This window comes from Lissotriton vulgaris, chromosome 2_1, assembly GCF_964263255.1.
Source record: "Lissotriton vulgaris chromosome 2_1, aLisVul1.2, whole genome shotgun sequence".
NCBI classification, from domain to species: Eukaryota; Metazoa; Chordata; class Amphibia; order Caudata; family Salamandridae; genus Lissotriton; species Lissotriton vulgaris.
Window position 1 is genome coordinate 340,971,198 of NC_141687.1, and position 18,601 is coordinate 340,989,798.

At 42.6% G+C, this 18,601-nt stretch overlaps 1 protein-coding gene across 1 annotated transcript in view; it reads right to left on the minus strand.

Moving 5' to 3' along the window:
• Nucleotides 1–18,601, minus strand: part of BLMH (bleomycin hydrolase) — a 784,033-nt gene that overhangs the window by 568,460 nt on the left and 196,972 nt on the right. The window contains exon 6 of the mRNA XM_086955092.1: nucleotides 465–557. Coding sequence (XP_086811218.1) covers nucleotides 465–557 — 93 coding nt within the window. The remainder of the gene's footprint in view (nucleotides 1–464; nucleotides 558–18,601) is intronic.

Consider the following 18,601-nt stretch of genomic DNA (forward strand, 5'->3'; position numbering starts at 1 on the left):
GGCTAGGTCCTCACAACTGAAATACCACACACATACACGCCAATTAGGCCTCCTCCTCACACAGGCACTCAGTTGAAGGGGAAGCCTGGACCAACTGCGTACAGAAAGACATGCCAACCACATTCCCATGTTCTGTCAGTAAAGTGCCTAGCTGCTCCATCACTCATGCAGTAGTGATATAAATATAAATACTTGATATGCCCTTAATGTACTGACAATTTGTGGGCAGCAACAAGAACACCTCCAGCATTCTTCTGAAATCTAGAAATCGGATTGTTCTGTGGGCTCTGATGTACTGTGTCAGTGGGCCTACATCACAGACTATTCATTTTCAGAAATATGGGCATAATATTTACTTTCACTGCAGCTGCTTAGACATGCATAGTAGGCCATTAATATGTGGATTTAGCTACCAGCAGCATAGTGTATCACAAAGGGATCGAAAAATTGTTAATAGATCTCACCTCCTCGATCATGGTGTCCACCACTTCCGAGAGTTCCGCCTTAGTCGGGTCACTGCACATCATGTTTCTCAGTCGTAAACAGTACTCTCTCATCTTGTTTAAAAAAAAAAAGACAAAAAAAATAGATAAAGACATGTTATCATAAACGTTTACATTGCTATGCTATGTCATAAAAGGTTCACAATTTAAAACTAACCCAGATCACATGATAAAACGAATTAAAGCATTGCAAATGCTAAAGAAAAAAGTTAAGATTACTCATCGCAGTAACTTGCGCACTCTTAGGCACTTCAGTCCCAAACATGAAATGTGCCAGACATAGGATTGTTCTGAAGCAATTGAGATAAAAAATGTGCTTCCTAGTAACTCGAGGTCTGAAAACACAGTTATATTATGTGCTATCTTATGTGTTTTTGCAGAGCGCACATATCACCCAGGTGCACATCCTGGTGCTTTTGAGAAGGGAATGAGCCCAAGCTGAGGCATTTTGAAAGAGCCATGCTTTCAGTTTCTACTAGAATTTTTGGACTGAGCTGTCTACTCTAATGTGAAAGGGGAGTTAGTGCCAGGCTTAGGAGCTAGCAATGAGAAAGTACAGCCACCAGCTGTGGCTTTTCGGATGAGTGACATGGAGGCGAGAAGAAGATTGGTGGAGTGAAATCGAAGTACTGAGGGCCACCAAGATGAGGAACAATGTGTGTGTCTCTTCAGAAGAGCACCACTGCTGTCTTATCTGAGCAGAGCTTCATGCAGTGTGATTTTATCCAGCAAGCAACTTCATACATAGTGTTGTTTAACTTTGCTTGGGCACTGCAAGTTCCCTAGGCAAGGGAGAAGAAGAGGTGTGTGAAGTAGGTTTCAGAGAGCATGTTGAGAAGATGTGTTTGGAAGTCGTTGGCAAGCGGTGTTATGTAGATGTTAAAGAGTACTGGGCTGACAGAAGGTCGCCGGGGGGTGCAGATCAGAGTGGAGGGTTTGGATGTGTAAAGGGGCTAGGCTGGTCTCTTGGGAGAGGCCGGAGAGGAAAGAGATGAGCCACTAAAGAGCTGCTCTGAGAATTCCTGACGTGTGGCTATGTTGGATGAGGCAGTTCGGGCTGGACTGTTCCCATGAGGCACAGGGTCAGGCTGATTTGCATATAGCCATGTCTGAGCTGGGGTGGCAGAGTGGGCTAAAGAACAGTGATGGATGTTTAATCCATCCAGATCTTTTGACTGGGTGTGAGTGTTTGATTGATTCAGATGCTCCGTCCATCACCACCCCCTTTTGTACCGCTTTTGGCCGCCATAAGTGTGGCAGGGTATGCTCAGACGTGAGTCCCTTGCTCACTTTGCCACTGCATTCAAGCAAGCTGGGCTGAAGACAGCTGGAATGCCAGAAACCGGTCCTCGGAAGCTTGTTTCCGGTCCAGGGAAGACATGGCTTGGCAGTTCGGGCTGGACTGTTCCCATGAGGCACAGGATCAGACTGATTAGCATATAGCCATGTCTGAACTAGGGTGGCAGAGTGGGCTAAAGAACGGTGATGGATTAAACCCAGATCTTTTGACTGGATGTGAGTGTTTGATTGATTCAGATGCTCCGTCCATCACCACCCCCTTTTGTACCTATGTTGGATGAGGATCAGGTGCAAGACTATTGAATGCTACGGAGAGGCTGAAAAGGATGAGGAATGCAGTACCACCCGGGTCCTTGAAAAGGATGGAATCCTGAGGGCACCCTCAGTGCTTTAGTTAGGTCTGAATCCTAGCTGGGATGGGACCAGGAGGAGGTTGTTATTTTTGAGGTGTTATTGACTCACGCACTCAGCACCTCACCGCCCAAGGACACCAACAACTTGGACCACGCAGTACAGAACTTCAACAACTGGATCACCAGTGCCACAGACAAAGTCGCCCCCCACCAAACCAGCCAAAACACACAGACCATCTAATCAAGCCAGCTGGTACACTCCGGAACTCAGCACGTCAAAATGCAGGTGCAAACAACTTGAAAGAAGATAGTGCACCATCAGGAACCAAATCAACTGAGCCACCTTCAAAGTAGCCCTCAACGACTACCATTGACAGATCAAAGCGGCAAAGAGGGAGGCCCTGACCCACTGGATCGACACCAGTGCCAACCAAACCAAGGAACTTGAAAGCAGGGGAGGATGAAAGGCAAAATCAGCATGCACAATGTTCTAATTTATACAGGTTGATAAACAAAAAGTTGTTGATTGTAGTCTTGGTTTCTTTATTTCAAATGTACTAGCATCAGTATACACAGCCAACGCGTTTCGCCCAAACATGGGCTTCTTCAGGGCAATGAAGAGCACTGTGTACGCCATGCCAAAGTAAAAGGCCACGGTGGTGCGTCCAGTGTAAGGCGAATAGTAGTGAATAGGCCTACTATGGCTCAAGTGACCGCCTGTATGTCTTAGGTTAGAAGATCCCAGGCTGTAGCGTGTATAAACATTGCCAGAGTGTTTTCAATTAAAGAGGATAAATTGTGTATTAGCGAAGTGTGGAGAGGGAATCCAATTTCGCTCATTGGCCACTGATGTGGACATTCTACAAACAAGACAAAAACAAACAACCCTGACAAGAACCACCTAACAAAGTGTTAAACAACAAGTTGTTTGGAGGAGAGGGAAGGTTTTGGCAGCTTAACACACAGTAAGGCATGCATGCCCTTCTGTTATTTCTACCTACAAGCCAAAAGAAGGACACAACAGGGAACGTTCTCAGATTTTATTCTACCCCACTTCAGCGAGGGGGTGAGGAACATGGGATAATATACTGATGACCAGCATGAGGGGGCTCCTAACTGACAGGCAAAATTCAGCAACTTATTAAAAGAGGCAGGCCCAGAGTGGGGCTTGGAGAGCCCAAGCAGGTGAATGTACCAGAATATAACATCCTGGAAAACCCAGGAATTGTGCCTCAGCAGATAGCTTCTGCCAGGAAATGCCAATAGTGATGCAAAATATTGGTGGGGCAGCCTGAGAGTTTTATAGCAATAAGTTTAAGAGTCACCATCAGTCACTGCTGCGTTACAACTATAAATTAGAGCTTTCAAACCCCAGAAATGACAATGATGCTGGAACTTAAGAAGACATTAGCCTTTACTTGTGCCAACAAGGGAACAACTGAGCTAAGGAAATCCTGTTTCCACTTGTTTCTCCAGCCATTGAAACAACTCTCATGGTCTGGGAAATGCCCTGCTGCTAAGCCACTTGAAGAAAAGGGGTTAATGGATTGATAGAAGAGCCACTGCTGAACCCGAACTTTCTCCAGATTCGAGAAGAAAGAAGAGGACTTATTGAGCAGCGTGGGGGTGATGCCTTAGGCAAAACCCAGGAAGGCTAAGTGGGAACTGAACATTTTGTTACTGTCTTACAGAGTGATTGAGAAACCTGCTTCTCATTGGAATCTGTGTCTGGAAAGCCAAAAAGATTTCCACAAAATGTGAGAATAGATTAATCCAGTTATGTGGTTTATTTTTGGTATTGATGGTTCTTATACATTTTAACACCTTTGTGGAACTAGATCAAAGTTCCACGATAACTTGAAAAAGTGCAACCTCTTTGGCCACGTTTTGCAGGTCTTTTTTATTTCCAATGTTTGAGCACGAAGCTTAAGGCTATAGTGTGACCTTAAAGAACCTATTCAACTGCAGCAACCAACGTCGGCCCAGCAGAACGATTCTGAGCTCGGATAAAGTCCAAAAGGAAAAACAGTTGAGCATAACAAACTGCTAGAATTGATCAGACTCCCTGCACTATCTACTCTGCACCATAGGATAACACACTGACTTTCAAGTTTCTCATTATTTATTAAGGACATTTCCTTTTTTTCACAACAAATTGTATTGATAGGATTGGGCAGAGTAATAAGTGTGGCTCCCCACAGTCAGGAGAACACCACCAAGCATCTTGGTACAGTTACATCACAGGACCAGAGTCCAATCAAAAACGAGAGAGAGCACAAATGAAAGGAAACTTCTACACCCGCTATTATGGCCATTTCTAACATTTTCTTTAAAACTTCATAACTTCTTTACCCTTAAAGGAGTTTTGTCGTTGTGGAATAATACTCAGCATGACAATGTGGATTTTAAAGAGCTTTATACTAAAACAGTTTGGTAACCATTTCATTTCAATAAGCTTTATTCGGATTATGTAAAACAACCATAAAAGCACAGAGAAGAAATACATCAACAGACTTTTGTTTAGAAAAAACAATACTGTACAATAAAAAGTTAAAATTCAACAAGTTATAAGTACTACTTAAAACATCATACTTAGATTGCATCGATTGATTTAAGAATAAAGGTTGCAGTAAAAAAACATATATTAGGTTCTCGCATTGTAAAGATCAACCTCGTAGCAGCTTCCGTTGTAAAGGTACAATATTTTAAAAACAAGGGTTTTAAAAATGCAATACGAAAGTTCAGACACAGATCACAAATGAGAAGAAAGTGCAATGTGCTTTGTTTAGTATGGCCGTCGCATGGGCAGGGGGAAGCAGGATACTGTTTTACTCGTGGAAATGCTACCAAGTGGTGAACTTGACCAAATCTCATTCTAGTGAGTACACAGCGAAGTGAAGATCTTGTTACCTGGCTCAAGTAAGTTTAGAATCCCTCATCAATCGAATAAAAATTGTATAACTGGCAAGTTGTATTCGCTCCTTTTTTCTGTGTAGCAAAAACAAATTCCTCATTTCTGTTTTGGGCAGCCCGGCTACAACAATAGGGTCATCCAAAATATTAAGTTTAAAAACTTCCTTAAAACTAAGTATAATGTAATTGAGCCAGGGAATCTTAAGACCGTTATCTAATCGGAGGCAGTCTTTGATAATCGTTATGTTAAAGGCAGTCTCTTCCTTCCGCCATATATATCTCCAGATCAGTAGGGGCCTAATGCAGTTAAGTCCATCAAGTAGCTGATTCCTACTACCCTGTGAATTAACTCAGTTGACGCAGAGTATGGCAGACAGAGCATATTTTTAAGGAACATATTTTCCACTGTTTGCATATCACTAATAGAGTTACCCCCGCACCATAAAGTGCAATCGAGGTGCATCTTGATTGATTAATATGTGTCATATCTTTAATTCGTCGGTTGCCCAACTTTGCTGCAAACCTAAAAACTCCATGAACGCTTTATGCCATCTTTGCCCCTGACATTCGACATCTCTTGTGCAAGTACCGTCACCAGCTAACGTTATCCCTAAATAGCAAAACTTATTAACCGTTTGGATTTTCTGCATCTGTATAAAAAAAGATATTAGTCCTCTTACGCATCGGGCCACAAACCATAGTATATGTTTTGGACTTGTGAATCTGCAACTTCCTCCTTGTAATAAAATCAACAAACTAGTTTATTAACCGCTGAAGGCCGATGGGTGTTCTGGATAAAAGCACGACATCATCTGCATAAAGCAGTACTGGTACATCTTGGCCCATCCGCCTGTGGTGCATCGGATTTTACTAATTTAAGAGCTGTGTCAACTTCGTTAATAAAAAGTGTGAAGAGCAATGGGGCAAGGACGCAGCCATGTTGGATGCCACATCTAACTTTAAATTTAGGGGTGCATTCTCCCCTATGCCCATAGCGTACAGATGTTGACAATCCTTCATAGAGGCTAGCCAAGAAATTAATTATAGACTCTGGTGCCCGAGTTCTAAAAGAGTTGGCCAAAGAATGGTATGATCCAATAGATCGAACGCGCTGCTGAGGTCAGCAAAGCATAGAAAAAGGGACCCTTGCTTAGTACGAGTGTATTTTCCGATTAATTAATCTAAATTAATACACTGTTCAAGGGTTCCTCGCCCTTTCCTGAAGCCATACTGTGTCTTTGTTAAGATCCCATTATCCTCAGCCCATTCTTCTAACCTAATCCTTTTTTTTTTTAAATGTTTTTATTCAAAAAAAAATTTTTACAACGTTTTTTCCCTTAACTCCTCCCCACCCCCCTGCACAGGACATGAAAAATAGCAAAAGAATACAATCAAGTTTCGTTTTTTTCCATGACATAACTATATCTCAAGTTACAATTTACAATAATTCAGACTGGCAAATTATACTGGGTAAGCTAGAGCATTATTAAAAACAACTGGTAGAAACCCCTTGAAGGGCGAACAACCAAACATAACCCCATGTATACAGCTAGAATAATATTCCTGATTGTATTATACACCCGCCCTGAGGCCCTATGGAAGTTCTATGTTTCCTGCCACCCTATTCTTCCAATCTGTTATTGGTTTCCAGATCTGCAGACCTAGGGATCTAGCATTCTTCCCTTTTCTGGCGTATAGCGCTTTTTCCATGTTGTATATATACAAAAGCCTGGCCAACCATTGCTGCATAGTGGGGGGGAGCTTGTCTCACCATGCTGAAGCTATGCATAGACGAAATACTGCCATAGCTACGAACAGAAAGTTCTCCAACTGTGGTTGTTCTCCAGTCCCGTCCAATCCCATTAAAATTACTTCGGGTGTCATTGTTAACTTACAATTCAGTGATCTATCTAAAAACCCTTCGGTTTCTTTTATCAGAGGAACTAGGTTGGGGCATTCGCCAAACATGTGAGCTATGTCTGCCTCCTGGCTGTCACATCTTGGGAATGTTATGCCTTGTGTGCCCCCCCACTGTGCAATTCTGGCTGGGGTGTAGTATAGCTTGTACAAGGTCTTATAGTGCTGGGTTTGCAATGAAGAAGAGCGGAGACCCTCCTGTCCCATCCGCAATGACTTCTCAAAGATCCCCTCCCGAATCCCTAGCGCATCCATCCATTTTGCTTCAAATTTACCCAAGTCATCTCCCCTGTGTGCTATAAGTTCGGCATAGAACCTTTTTATCGTGCAGCTGTGTCCCCCTTCTATTATTTGTAATATTGTATTGTCTCCAAATCCTAGAGGTCCTCCTCTCTTTCCAGCCAATAAGCTTCTTGTCTGCAAATACTTAAACGTCCTTGTACTGACCCCAAATGTTCTCTGTATCTCTGAGAATTGGCGCACTCCTAGCGGGCCTATCAAATCCCCCATTCTTTTCACTCCTAACCGTCCCCATTCCTTGAAAACAGTATCAGCAAAGATCTCTGGGGGTAATGTTTATCATTCCCTAACCTAGTGTATGCATGGTATCTACCCAGTCCAAAGCTCTTTTTAAATGCCTTCCACACCTTATAGGCTGCCTCCAGGGTCTTGAATCTGGTTCTCTTGAAGTAACTCAGTTCAGTATATCTCAGGAACACATCTGTGCCTCCTCGCCTAAAATCAAACCGAAGATCTCCAAGGAGCCGGTATAGAATTCCTCTTCCATCTCGGCCCGCCAATAAGGCCCGTTATTTGCTGCAACACTGCTGCCCAGTAATAGAGTCTCAGATCGGGTAGTGCCCACCCCCCGTCTCTCTTGGTAATGCCATATATTTTAGTGCCCTTCTTGTTTTGCCCTGTGACCAAATAAACCGGTTTATTATGAGCTCTATTCTACCAAACAAAAGTGGGCTAAAAAATAGAGGTATAGTTCTAAATATATATAAAAATTTCGGGAGGAGATTCATTTTAATATAATTTACCCTGCCAACTATAGACATGTGCAGATTATGTACCCTATCCAAATCCTTCTTCGCTTTCGCGATGATAGGAGAAGTGTTTAAGTCCACTAGATTGCCCAGGTCAGCCGTGATTGTTATTCCTAGATAAACCCCCTCAGCCACCACCCGTGAATCCGTGCATGTTGCATATATGTTCTTTATGATTTGTGTCTTAGTTTTATTTAGTGCGTACCCCGCAACCCGCCCAAATTGCTCCGCCTCCTGTTCTATTTTACTGATGGCCTCTGATGGTGAGGGTGTGATAATCGCAATATCATCTGCATATACTAGTACCTTAATCAGCCCCATCTTAGTGTCTAGCGGCCTAATTCCATCATTTAGCTCCAATTTCTTAATTAATGGGTCTATGTAAAGTGCAAAGAGCAGGGGTGAGCACGGGCACCCCTGTCGTGTGCCCCGTGTAATTCTAAATGGGGTAGTGCGGCTTGCATTCACCCTTACACACGCCGTTGGTCCTACATACAATGATTGTATCGATTTTATGAATCCTTCTCCGATTCTCCCTTTCCTTAAACTGCCCACAGGAATTCCCACGCCACACGATCGAAGGCCTTTTCGGCATCTAGTAACATAGCTGCCATAGGTTTCTCCTCCGCCCCTTTTACATCAAATAGCGCGATCATTTTTCTAACATGGAGAGTAGTTCCTCTGTGTGGAATAAAGCCATGCTGATTAATACTTACTAGTTGCTCTATTACCCTAGCAAGTCTGTTCGCTAATGTTTTTGAGAAGATTTTTAGGTCAGCATTAATCAGTGTAATCGGGCGGTATGATCCGGGCTCTGCGGGGGGTTTCCCTTTTTTAAGGAGTATAACAATATCTGCCCCTGCCCAGCTGGCTGGTATAGAATGCCCCGCCTGTGCCTCCCTAAGTGTCCTGACTAGCTCTGAGATAATTGATGCAGAAAACACTTTGTAAAATTCCCCGGGTATCAAATCCGGCCCAGCAGCCTTACCGGAGGGTAGGCTGAGCATAGCCTCCTTAATCTCTTTTGCCTCTAAGCAGATCTCGAGAGAGTCCCTATCTATCTCCTGTAGGGTTTAAATTGGTAGGTCTTGCAGGTACCTCTGAATATTGGCAGGATCCCTGTCCTGCTCCTCCTCATAAAGCTTGCTATAGAACTCCCTAAAGACCCCGAGGATGCCTTCCCTATCTGAAACCATATTGCCCCCGCTGTCTCTTATCTCTTTAATTTCACCTTTTGCCATCCTCTGTCTCGTGCGTGTTGCAAGTGTTCACCCTACCCTTTCGCTGTATTCATAGCATTGCTCTCTCTTAGCATTGTAAATCTTAGCTGATTTTATTGCTATAGTCTCTTCTTCCGCTTTAGCCATCATGGTCTCCATTAATTATTGTTCCAGCTCCCACCCCTCAGTAATAGCCTGTTCCAGTCTCTGCTCTGCTTTCAACAGATCGCTGTTTACTTGATCTACCTTGGCTTTCTCCTTTTTCTGTTTGGCTAGGCTGAAACTCAGTGTTTCACCTCGCACCCCTGCTTTAAAGGTATCCCAATCATTTCCTGGATTAGTACTCCCTCTGTTGATATCCCAGAAGCCCTTTATCCAAGCGTGCATGTGTGTAATATAATCTATATCCGTCAGGAGTTCCCTTTCAAATGTCCATGATTTAGCCTGTCTTTTAAGCCCGCTACCCGTTATTGTCCATAGGGGGTTATGATCAGACAGAATACGGGGTAGCCTCGCTATCGTGAGGGTGTTTGAAGGTAATCCGGAGGTGAAGAAGTAATCCAGACGGACGCACTTCCTATGGGGGGCCGAGTAGTAAGTAAAGCCGTCCTCCCCCACTTTAAGCTCTTCCCAGACATCCATAAAGGCATTGTTACTGGCCATACTTCCGATTGCTCTGCACACCCTCTTTTTCCTTCCATGGTATAGGCCCCTATTATTCAGTCCCAAACCTGACGCCCCGTCAATGTTGAAATCTCCTGCTAGGATCATTCTTGGTGCCCAGGTAGCCAGTTCTATATCTAGGAACTCGAATACTTAAGGGTCATCCTCCGTTGACCCATAGACGGACCCCAAAGTGATCCAGGCTTCTCCGATCAGACACTCAATTAGGGCCCACCTGCCCCACGGATCTTCTAGTTTCTTCCTAGTGTTAACATTAGGTAATTTAGTTAAAATGGCCACTTCCCTGACCTTTGCCCCATGTTTTGAATATGCCAGCACGTGCAGCCCCAATTGTTCCAACAAGAAAGACTTGTTACCTTCTATGTGTGTCTCTTGTAAACATATAAATTCTGCCTGGGTGTTTTTGATTAATAAAGCTACCTTTTGTCTTTTCAGCCTATCGTTCAGCCCACATACATTCATTGTTAACACCTTAACTTTTGAGCTCATCTTTACTCTTTATTATTTCTGAGCCTTTTAGACTGAAGAGATAACATTTCTTTTCTACCCTCATTACCACCCTTGCTACTAGTACCATTATCGTTGCCTTTAAGTTTTTGTCTAGTTTTTGCCAGATCCAGCTGTTTAGTATAACCAAGATTAATGCTTTAAACGTGAATACAGCCCTTGTTTCCCTTCCATGTAACTTGAGTTCCTTTTGTGTAATTTCCTTGTTTTGATATGTCCCAGTCCTTTTCCCTGTATTCTGTCCTGTGCCCCTTTCCCCCCCTCCCCCCCCTTTGAGGCATCCTGGGTCCAGCCGGATCCAGGTGTGGGCGTCCGTTGAGCAGTAAGCCTCAGTGCAGCCCCCCCCCCCCCCCCTTAGCCCCACATGATTATTATAATTAAATTGGGAGAAAGTCTATGACAAACAAAAGTTCTACACCTAATATTGATATAAAGAATTGAAACTTATTATCCAATCCACACCTTAAGAGAAAATATAGTTCTTAATCATTTTCTGGTATTGTCTTTTGCAGTCTCTGAGATCTCTTTAAGGTAATTTTCAGCCTGTATTTCGCTGCTGAAACTGCGAGTTGCTCCCCTAAAAATTACTTTCAGTCGAGCAGGGTTCTGTAAAAACACTTTAGCGCCAATTTGCTCAAAAGGAGAAAATAGCCGTCTCAGCCTCCACCTCCTTTCAACGGTGGCGTGGGCAAAATCTGGTCTCACAAAAAATGTGGAGCCGTTGTATTCTCTCTTGCTTGTGGGACGCGCTAAGTCGTAAATAGTATCACGAAGTAGAAAGTTTCCAAAAAACACCAGTATTGCCCTTGGAAATTTAGGTTGAATCTGTGGTTTCTTAGACTGAGTGAGGGGGAACCGATGGGCTCGTTGAACTTCTTTCTCTAAATCCCAGTTTTGAAGTTCAGGAAGGGCTGATTTCAGAAGTCTAATTACGTACCCCCCGGGGCCGTTTTCCTCGACGCCTTCTGCGAGCCCCAGGAAGCGCAGATTGTTTCGTCTTGATCTATTCTCTTGTTCCTCGACCTTTATCAATAGATCCTGTATGATTCCTTCTTGTTTTTTTTCCTTCCTCTAAAGGTAGGTAACCTCGTTCTCAAGATGGTCGGTTCGTGATTCGACTGACACCATTCTTTCGGAAATCTCTATACATGTACTTCCCACTTTATTTACAGCGCCTTGCAGTTGTTGGATGGCTGAATGATGCTTTTGGGTTTCCATTTTAACATCTTTGTGGAGTTTTTTTATTGAGCATAATATATCTTTCAGTGACGGCTCATCCGCTTCTCCTAATTCTTCATCGAATTGAGAGATGTCCCCAGTTGGATCCTCCTCGCTTTCTTTATTTATTTATTTATTTATAGTGGTTTTTTATAGCGCGAACAAGACCCGTGGGTATCAGAGCGCTTAACATAGATGATTACAGATTGACATTATAATAACAATTATAACAGTTATAGCAGCAAACAGATATGAAGGTAGAAGGTGATATGCTATCTAGGGTGATTAGATAAATATATTCATAACGCCTGTGCAATTAGCATTTAGAGGTGCATAGAGTTTCGCTTGTGTCAAAGTCATACAGTCAGCTCGGTGAGGTAGGGTTCCATATTATTATCAGTACAATTACCTGAGTAACTTAGTAATAAGAGTTGAATAGTAAGGATCCTCTTTTGGCGTAAATGTTCATACTAATGGTCTTTAGGCATCTCTATGTAGGGTATTTACTCATCATGTGGCTTTTCAGTTCCCGTTTAAATGTTACAGTATTTTTAATCTTCCTGATGTTAGGAGGGAGTGAGTTCCAGACTCTGGGGGCGGCTCCGGAGAATGCTCGGTCATAGGTCTTTTTCTTCCGGAAGAAGGCCGGCTGCAATAGCAACTCTTTAGCGCTTCTAGTTGGTCTGTTACCTCCCGATAGCTTAATTTTCTTGGCTAGATATCTAGGCGTGTTGTAGTGGACCGCTTTGTGGGTGATACAGGCTATCTTCATTTTAATTCTAGCTTCGTAAGGTAACCAGTTTAGTGCCTTCAGGTGAGGAGATATGTGATCGAATTTCCTCGTTCCCGTGATGAGTCTTGAGCCAGTATCTTTTCCCCCTTTAATTTATTTTTGGATTTTGAGTTTTTTCGGGGATTGATGGATTCTGGGTTACTTCCTTGATCGGTTGTTTCTTCATAGGTACTTTTATTTAATCTTTTATTCCTTATTCTTCTTTTCTCTAGTTTTTTCCCCTTGGTGTGTTACCTTGCCCAAGATTGCTTATGTTCCTTGTGTCTGAACAACCTGATATTTCCTGGGTTGATACTTCTTGGTCTTGTTCTTTATTTACATCGCTAGCCTCACTAGAAGTTGATATGCCAGTTTCATATATATCTGCTTCAGATTCGTCTGAATGTGAATCCGTTTCTGGTAAAGGCAATTTGTCCATTCGGGTATTCGATGTTGCATGAGGATTCATCCCCTGAGCAGATTTTTGGGTTGTCCCGTTTTTTATCGTTAGGTCCTGGACCACTAGCTCTTGGCTTGGCAATTTATTTACCCCAGCTTTGGGGAGTGGGCTAAAGATGTTTAATATGCTAGGCTGTGAAGTAGTTGATTGCCCCGGCAAAGTTGCTTTTGCATTGGCTTTCAAATCCTTGATAGTTTGTAGCCGTTTTGCTTTTTTTACCATTAGTTCCAGCTCTTCCGTGTCTACAATGTCTTTCTCTCTCTCCTTCTCCTTGTAACTCTCCTTGGCTTTATCTTTCCTTTTCTCTGTTTCTATGTCATTAATTTTGACTGCATACATATCATTCTTCTTTTCCTTTTTAGATTTTTCGTGGTCTCCGTGTTGCTCACTGCAGCTCTGGATGACACCTTTGACCTTGTCTTTATTTTTCTCTTTTTCTGGACCCTTTTTGTTTCCTCTGTCCTTCTCCTTTTCATTGTCCTTTTCTCTATCTTTTCCTTTAACTGGTCCTTGATCCTTATTTTTTACTTCCCTTGCTTTAGTTCCTTTAGTCTCTCGTCTTTGCTGCAGTGGCTGTAATGGCTTTAATAATTGAACATTATCCGGTTCTTGTGCCTCATGTATCTTCTCGTCAGGTTCAGAGTCTTCAATACATTGGGCGCTCATGACATCCAGGGTGTTTGATCGGGGCATAAGTGAATCGAATAGATCAGGCACTCTAGTTTGATCACGTGATTCTATCTGATCACATTGGATAATCTCCACCTTTTCTGTACCCTTTTCATGCATTTTCCCTATTTCTTCTCTCCCTATAGTGTGCTTGTTAGATTCAATTTTTTTCCGCTCAATTGATATTGTATGGGCTGGTTGTGCAGGTTGTAATATGACTAATCCATGCCCATAGTTAGCAAGTTTTGACACTTCTTTTAATATTCTCAAGAGACTCAGTGTGATGCATCTTCTAACCTAATCCTACTCATAAATTTAATCCCCTTCTTAAAAATGGGGATGATAATTGACTCACCTCATGTAGGAGGAACTCCTTCGGTTATAGCGGCGTTAAAGGCTCAATTTAATAAAGGTCCCCATAAAGCAGGTACAGCTTTATAAACGTCTATTGGAACCCCGTCCTGGGCCGGGGCCTTTCCTCCTTTACTACTTTGAATACCTTGTTCCACCTCTTCTAGGGTTATATTTAACGGTACAATAGGCCAGGCACTTGCGTTATTAATATTGTCACTAATATGATTTCCTGATTTAAAAATACTGGAAAAATGGGTAACCCATGCCTCACTGCTGACATGGGACATAAGTTCAGGGACAACCTCATCTTTTAAAAAGGGGGAATTGACTGTTTCCCAGAACAGTTGGCAATTTGATGCATCAGCGGCCTGGGCAAGTTTATCCCAGGCCTCCTGTTGTAACTTTCTCTTCCTCAGTTTGAGTCTGGAATTATAATCCAATCTTAAATGCTTTACAAGCATAAAATCCCTCGGTCTGCTGGACAGTGCTTGTTTTAACTAGTTAAGTGAGTGAGTACAGGCGTGGTTAAACCATCCTCTGTTATCGGTAAATTTCTTATTAGATGTCGTAGTCAATATTAAGTTAATAGCATTATTGATTTTACAAAAAATCGTTAAAATCAATGCAGGCTCACTTTTGACATCCAAATTCCCGGAGATCTCAACATAACAGTCAGTAACAATATTTTTTAGCACCTTATCTGGATTAACCCCTTTCCATTTGATTCTTGTGCCGTTAGGTCTACACGGGGCGATATTTCCCACGGTTGTTAATATTCTAACGGGTCAGTTTTCCCATACAGCTACTTTCATTATGATACAATTATGGTCACTAAGTAGGGATTCTTCGATCGATGTGGTTGTACACAAGGGAATAATATTGGCAGATACCAATAAATGGTCGATGACTGAATTTGCATTTCTACCTGTAAAAGTAGGGAGCGGTTTTCCAGTTCCGTCTCTTGCACACTGCATTATTTCCAAATCAAACTTCGCCATAAAGATATTAAGTGTATCTCCATACATATTGTGGGGGAAAAGCATACAGTCATCAACTGTATCGTTCCTGAACCCACAGATCCTTGTGGTAGACAAGAGGACATGTAGGTATATTAACATTTCCGGTCAATAGAACAAGAAAATGTACCCTGCCTTTTGGTATATGGGCCCTAGTTGGAGGGTCCCAAACTGATCAAAATAAAGGGGTGATTAGCCTGGGAGCTAGGGCTGCATACTACACAAGCAAGGTCATATCAAGGAGACTCAACAGTATATATTAAAAATATATTATTTTATTTTCTTTAAATATATTTTTTCATTTTCTTTAAGACAAAGATATCAAAGGACATATAGAAATGGAGCCATATTTACAAACTCCATAATGCATGGGAAACTTTACAAAAAACATATGAACTGATAAGGAGACAATAAAGGAGACCAAATGGTTATACTACATTCAACCTTGCCCAGCACCACTCATACTTCAAACACATTATCTTGTATACATCCTCTCACTATATCCTATATTCAATCACACAACTCTCATTCTTCCATTCATTTCTCAGTCCTGGCGTGTACAACACATAGATGTGCACTATGTTGTACAGATCGGAGTGTTCCTCCAGGCAGATGACTATTAGTACGGGTCCAGTTGTAATTAGATAAAGACACCGTATTCCTGGAAGTGCGAGCACTTCCAGGAATACGGTGTCTTTATCTAATTACAACTGGACCCGTACTAATAGTCATCTGCCTGGAGGAACACTCCGATCTGTACAACATAGTGGACATCTATGTGTTGTACACGCCAGGACTGAGAAATGAATGGAAGAATGAGAGTTGTGTGATTGAATATAGGATATAGTGAGAGGATGTATACAAGATAATGTGTTTGAAGTATGAGTGGTGCTGGGCAAGGTTGAATGTAGTATAACCATTTGGTCTCCTTTATTGTCTCCTTATCAGTTCATATGTTTTTTGTAAAGTTTCCCATGCATTATGGAGTTTGTAAATATGGCTCCATTTCTATATGTCCTTTGATATCTTTGTCTTAAAGAAAATGAAAAAATATATTTAAAGAAAATAAAATAATATATTTTTAATATATACTGTTGAGTCTCCTTGATATGACCTTGCTTGTGTAGTATGCAGCCCTAGCTCCCAGGCTAATCACCCCTTTATTTTGATCAGTTTGGGACCCTCCAACTAGGGCCCATATACCAAAAGGCAGGGTACATTTTCTTGTTCTATTGACTGTTCTTTCCCCCCTTCTGGCCTGCCTATATCAGTTAGTCACCCGCGGGGAACCCCCTTCTATTGCTCATATTAACATTTCCGACCCAAATTATGTCAAAATTAACATCCTCATCTGAGCCCAGTTTGCCAATGACATTCTCCAATTCTGTAATTACTTTAAACCGTGTACAATCAAAAAGGTTATTATAGAAATTAATCAAGAGTACATCCCGGGCATTTTTTTGGTGTAACCAAAGGACCTGTGAATGGCACCCGATGTTAATAAACCTTTTAACTTCTATAGGTAGACTGATGGACAGGAGAATTAAGAGACCTCCCTTTACTCTACCGGCCAAAGAACACAGAGCAGGTAAATCATAGGAAGCATACCCCTCAAAGCTGACAAGATCTGTACACCAAGTCTTCTGAAGACAGATAATATCGTGGGAATGAAGAAAGTCCGTCCACCCCAACATACCCCTTTTTTTAGTCAGCCCAGCTATGTTCCAGGTGGCTATAGAAAACCCACTAGTTTGGTATGCAGGTTCTATTTCCATCGGTTGACCTATATTACCCTCAGGAGTTGCCCCTTGCTCTGTGCTAGGTCCCCTTTCGTCAGAGATATACGCTACTCCCTGTGAACCTGCCTGACCCACTGAGCCCTGTCCCACTATAATTTCGGCCCCTGGATCATCAATGCCCCTTCTGTCCGCCATTCCTTCTGTGTTGCGGTGTCGATCTAGTCAGTCATTCTCCTCAAGAGTGTTGAGTGATTGGAAACGATTGTTTATGGGTAGGTTAAAATACTGCTGGAGTGGTAAAGCCCAGTTGGTTCTTAGCGTTCCTGAGTTGCCCCTCAAGGGGACACCTGTTTTAAATGGCTATAAAAGAAACCAAGTGGAAGTAATGAGGTACTAGAGTCGTTGGCTGGCAAGGCTACTACTCTATTCAAAGTGATCCTGGCATAATGTGGGTTCTTGAAATTAATAATAACACAATCACCCTGTATGGATTTCTTTAAGGGGCCTATTAAATTGACTCTTCTTGTTGTAAGGATCTGATCTGCGCAGTTGACCGGATAGCCACAGTTATGGTTGAGCCAATGCACCATTTTATTTTTGAGAGATGCATGTGTTTCGTTTTGTGACAGACTAAGAGGGGGGACATTCACCTCTCCAATTTTGGCTGTGACTTTCTACAGCTCCTTTTCTTTCTTGGGGTAGGCTCCTTGTTAGTTAACGACATACAATGAACTTCACTTATTTCCGTGGAATTCAGAGCAAGGTCTGGGTTTACACAATCCACGATAGGGATAATATCTTGATCTATAATCATATTTGGCTCCACATGGGAATCTAACAAACTTACAGGTTCCGGCAGGCTGCCTAATCCTAGCTAAAGGCGGCATTCTGCCCTATCTATCTCGACACTAATGGCGCGAACCACCTTCACAAGGTATGACTCAATGGTAGGAACCGTGGGCTCAACTATATTTTTGTTTCCTTTGCGTTTCGACATATTGTGTATGACTTGTGTAGCAAAATACTACTGGTACTGATATCGGCAGAGAGAACTCAATTACCCACGGTTAAAGATATAAGTATTACGTAGACACACACCTTAAAATGGCCAAATAAAACAAAAATGGTGCAGGGAGAAATATTTAAAAAGGGCATGAAAATCCTATACACATTACCACAAAATCAAAGCTTATTGATTAATTAAAAACCATTAAAAATTGGTGATGCAATCGATAGAACCCTGTCGTAGCATGGTGTTTGCCTACTAATAAATGGGCTATGTTAGTCTGGACAAATTTAATCATAACCGGCTGCTCACGGTGACTACAGCTGTTTAAAATAGGTAGTTTGGGGCAGAAACCAGGTGGTAAGGCCCAACCCAGCCTCGGCCTGTCTCAGATGGGCCCGTCCTTCGCTAGGCACACGCACGCGCGCGTAGCGGGTGCCCCGAGGCGCTATGTAGTGGCTGGGGGAGGGGCTGGTTTGCATCAGTTGGCGTGTTCAGGTGTCTGCAGAAGTCCTCCGTATGCCCCCGGTAAGCTTGCTCCTCCTGCGATGCGGCGCTATGTAGTGACTGGGGGAGGGGCTGGTTTGCCTCAGCTGACGTGTCCCGTTGTCTGCTGGTTGCAGAAATCCTCTGTATGCCCCCGGTAAGCTTGCACCTCCTGCGATGCGGCAAAAGTTTAAAATTGCACAGGGATTCCTCTATTACGCCTGCTCCCATTTGCAATTTGTAAGGTACTTCAAAAGCACTTCTTCAACCCGAAAATACTTTTACTACTCGCAAAAAGGCTTTTATACATTTTAAAAAAGGTGCTTCACTGGCGCAAACCCTGTGTATTTGCAAATCACAGGTTTTGGGAGCACAAAACACCCTTGTACGTAGGGAACTCAGTCCTCTGTTGCTCCTAACAGGGGATAAGTGGTAC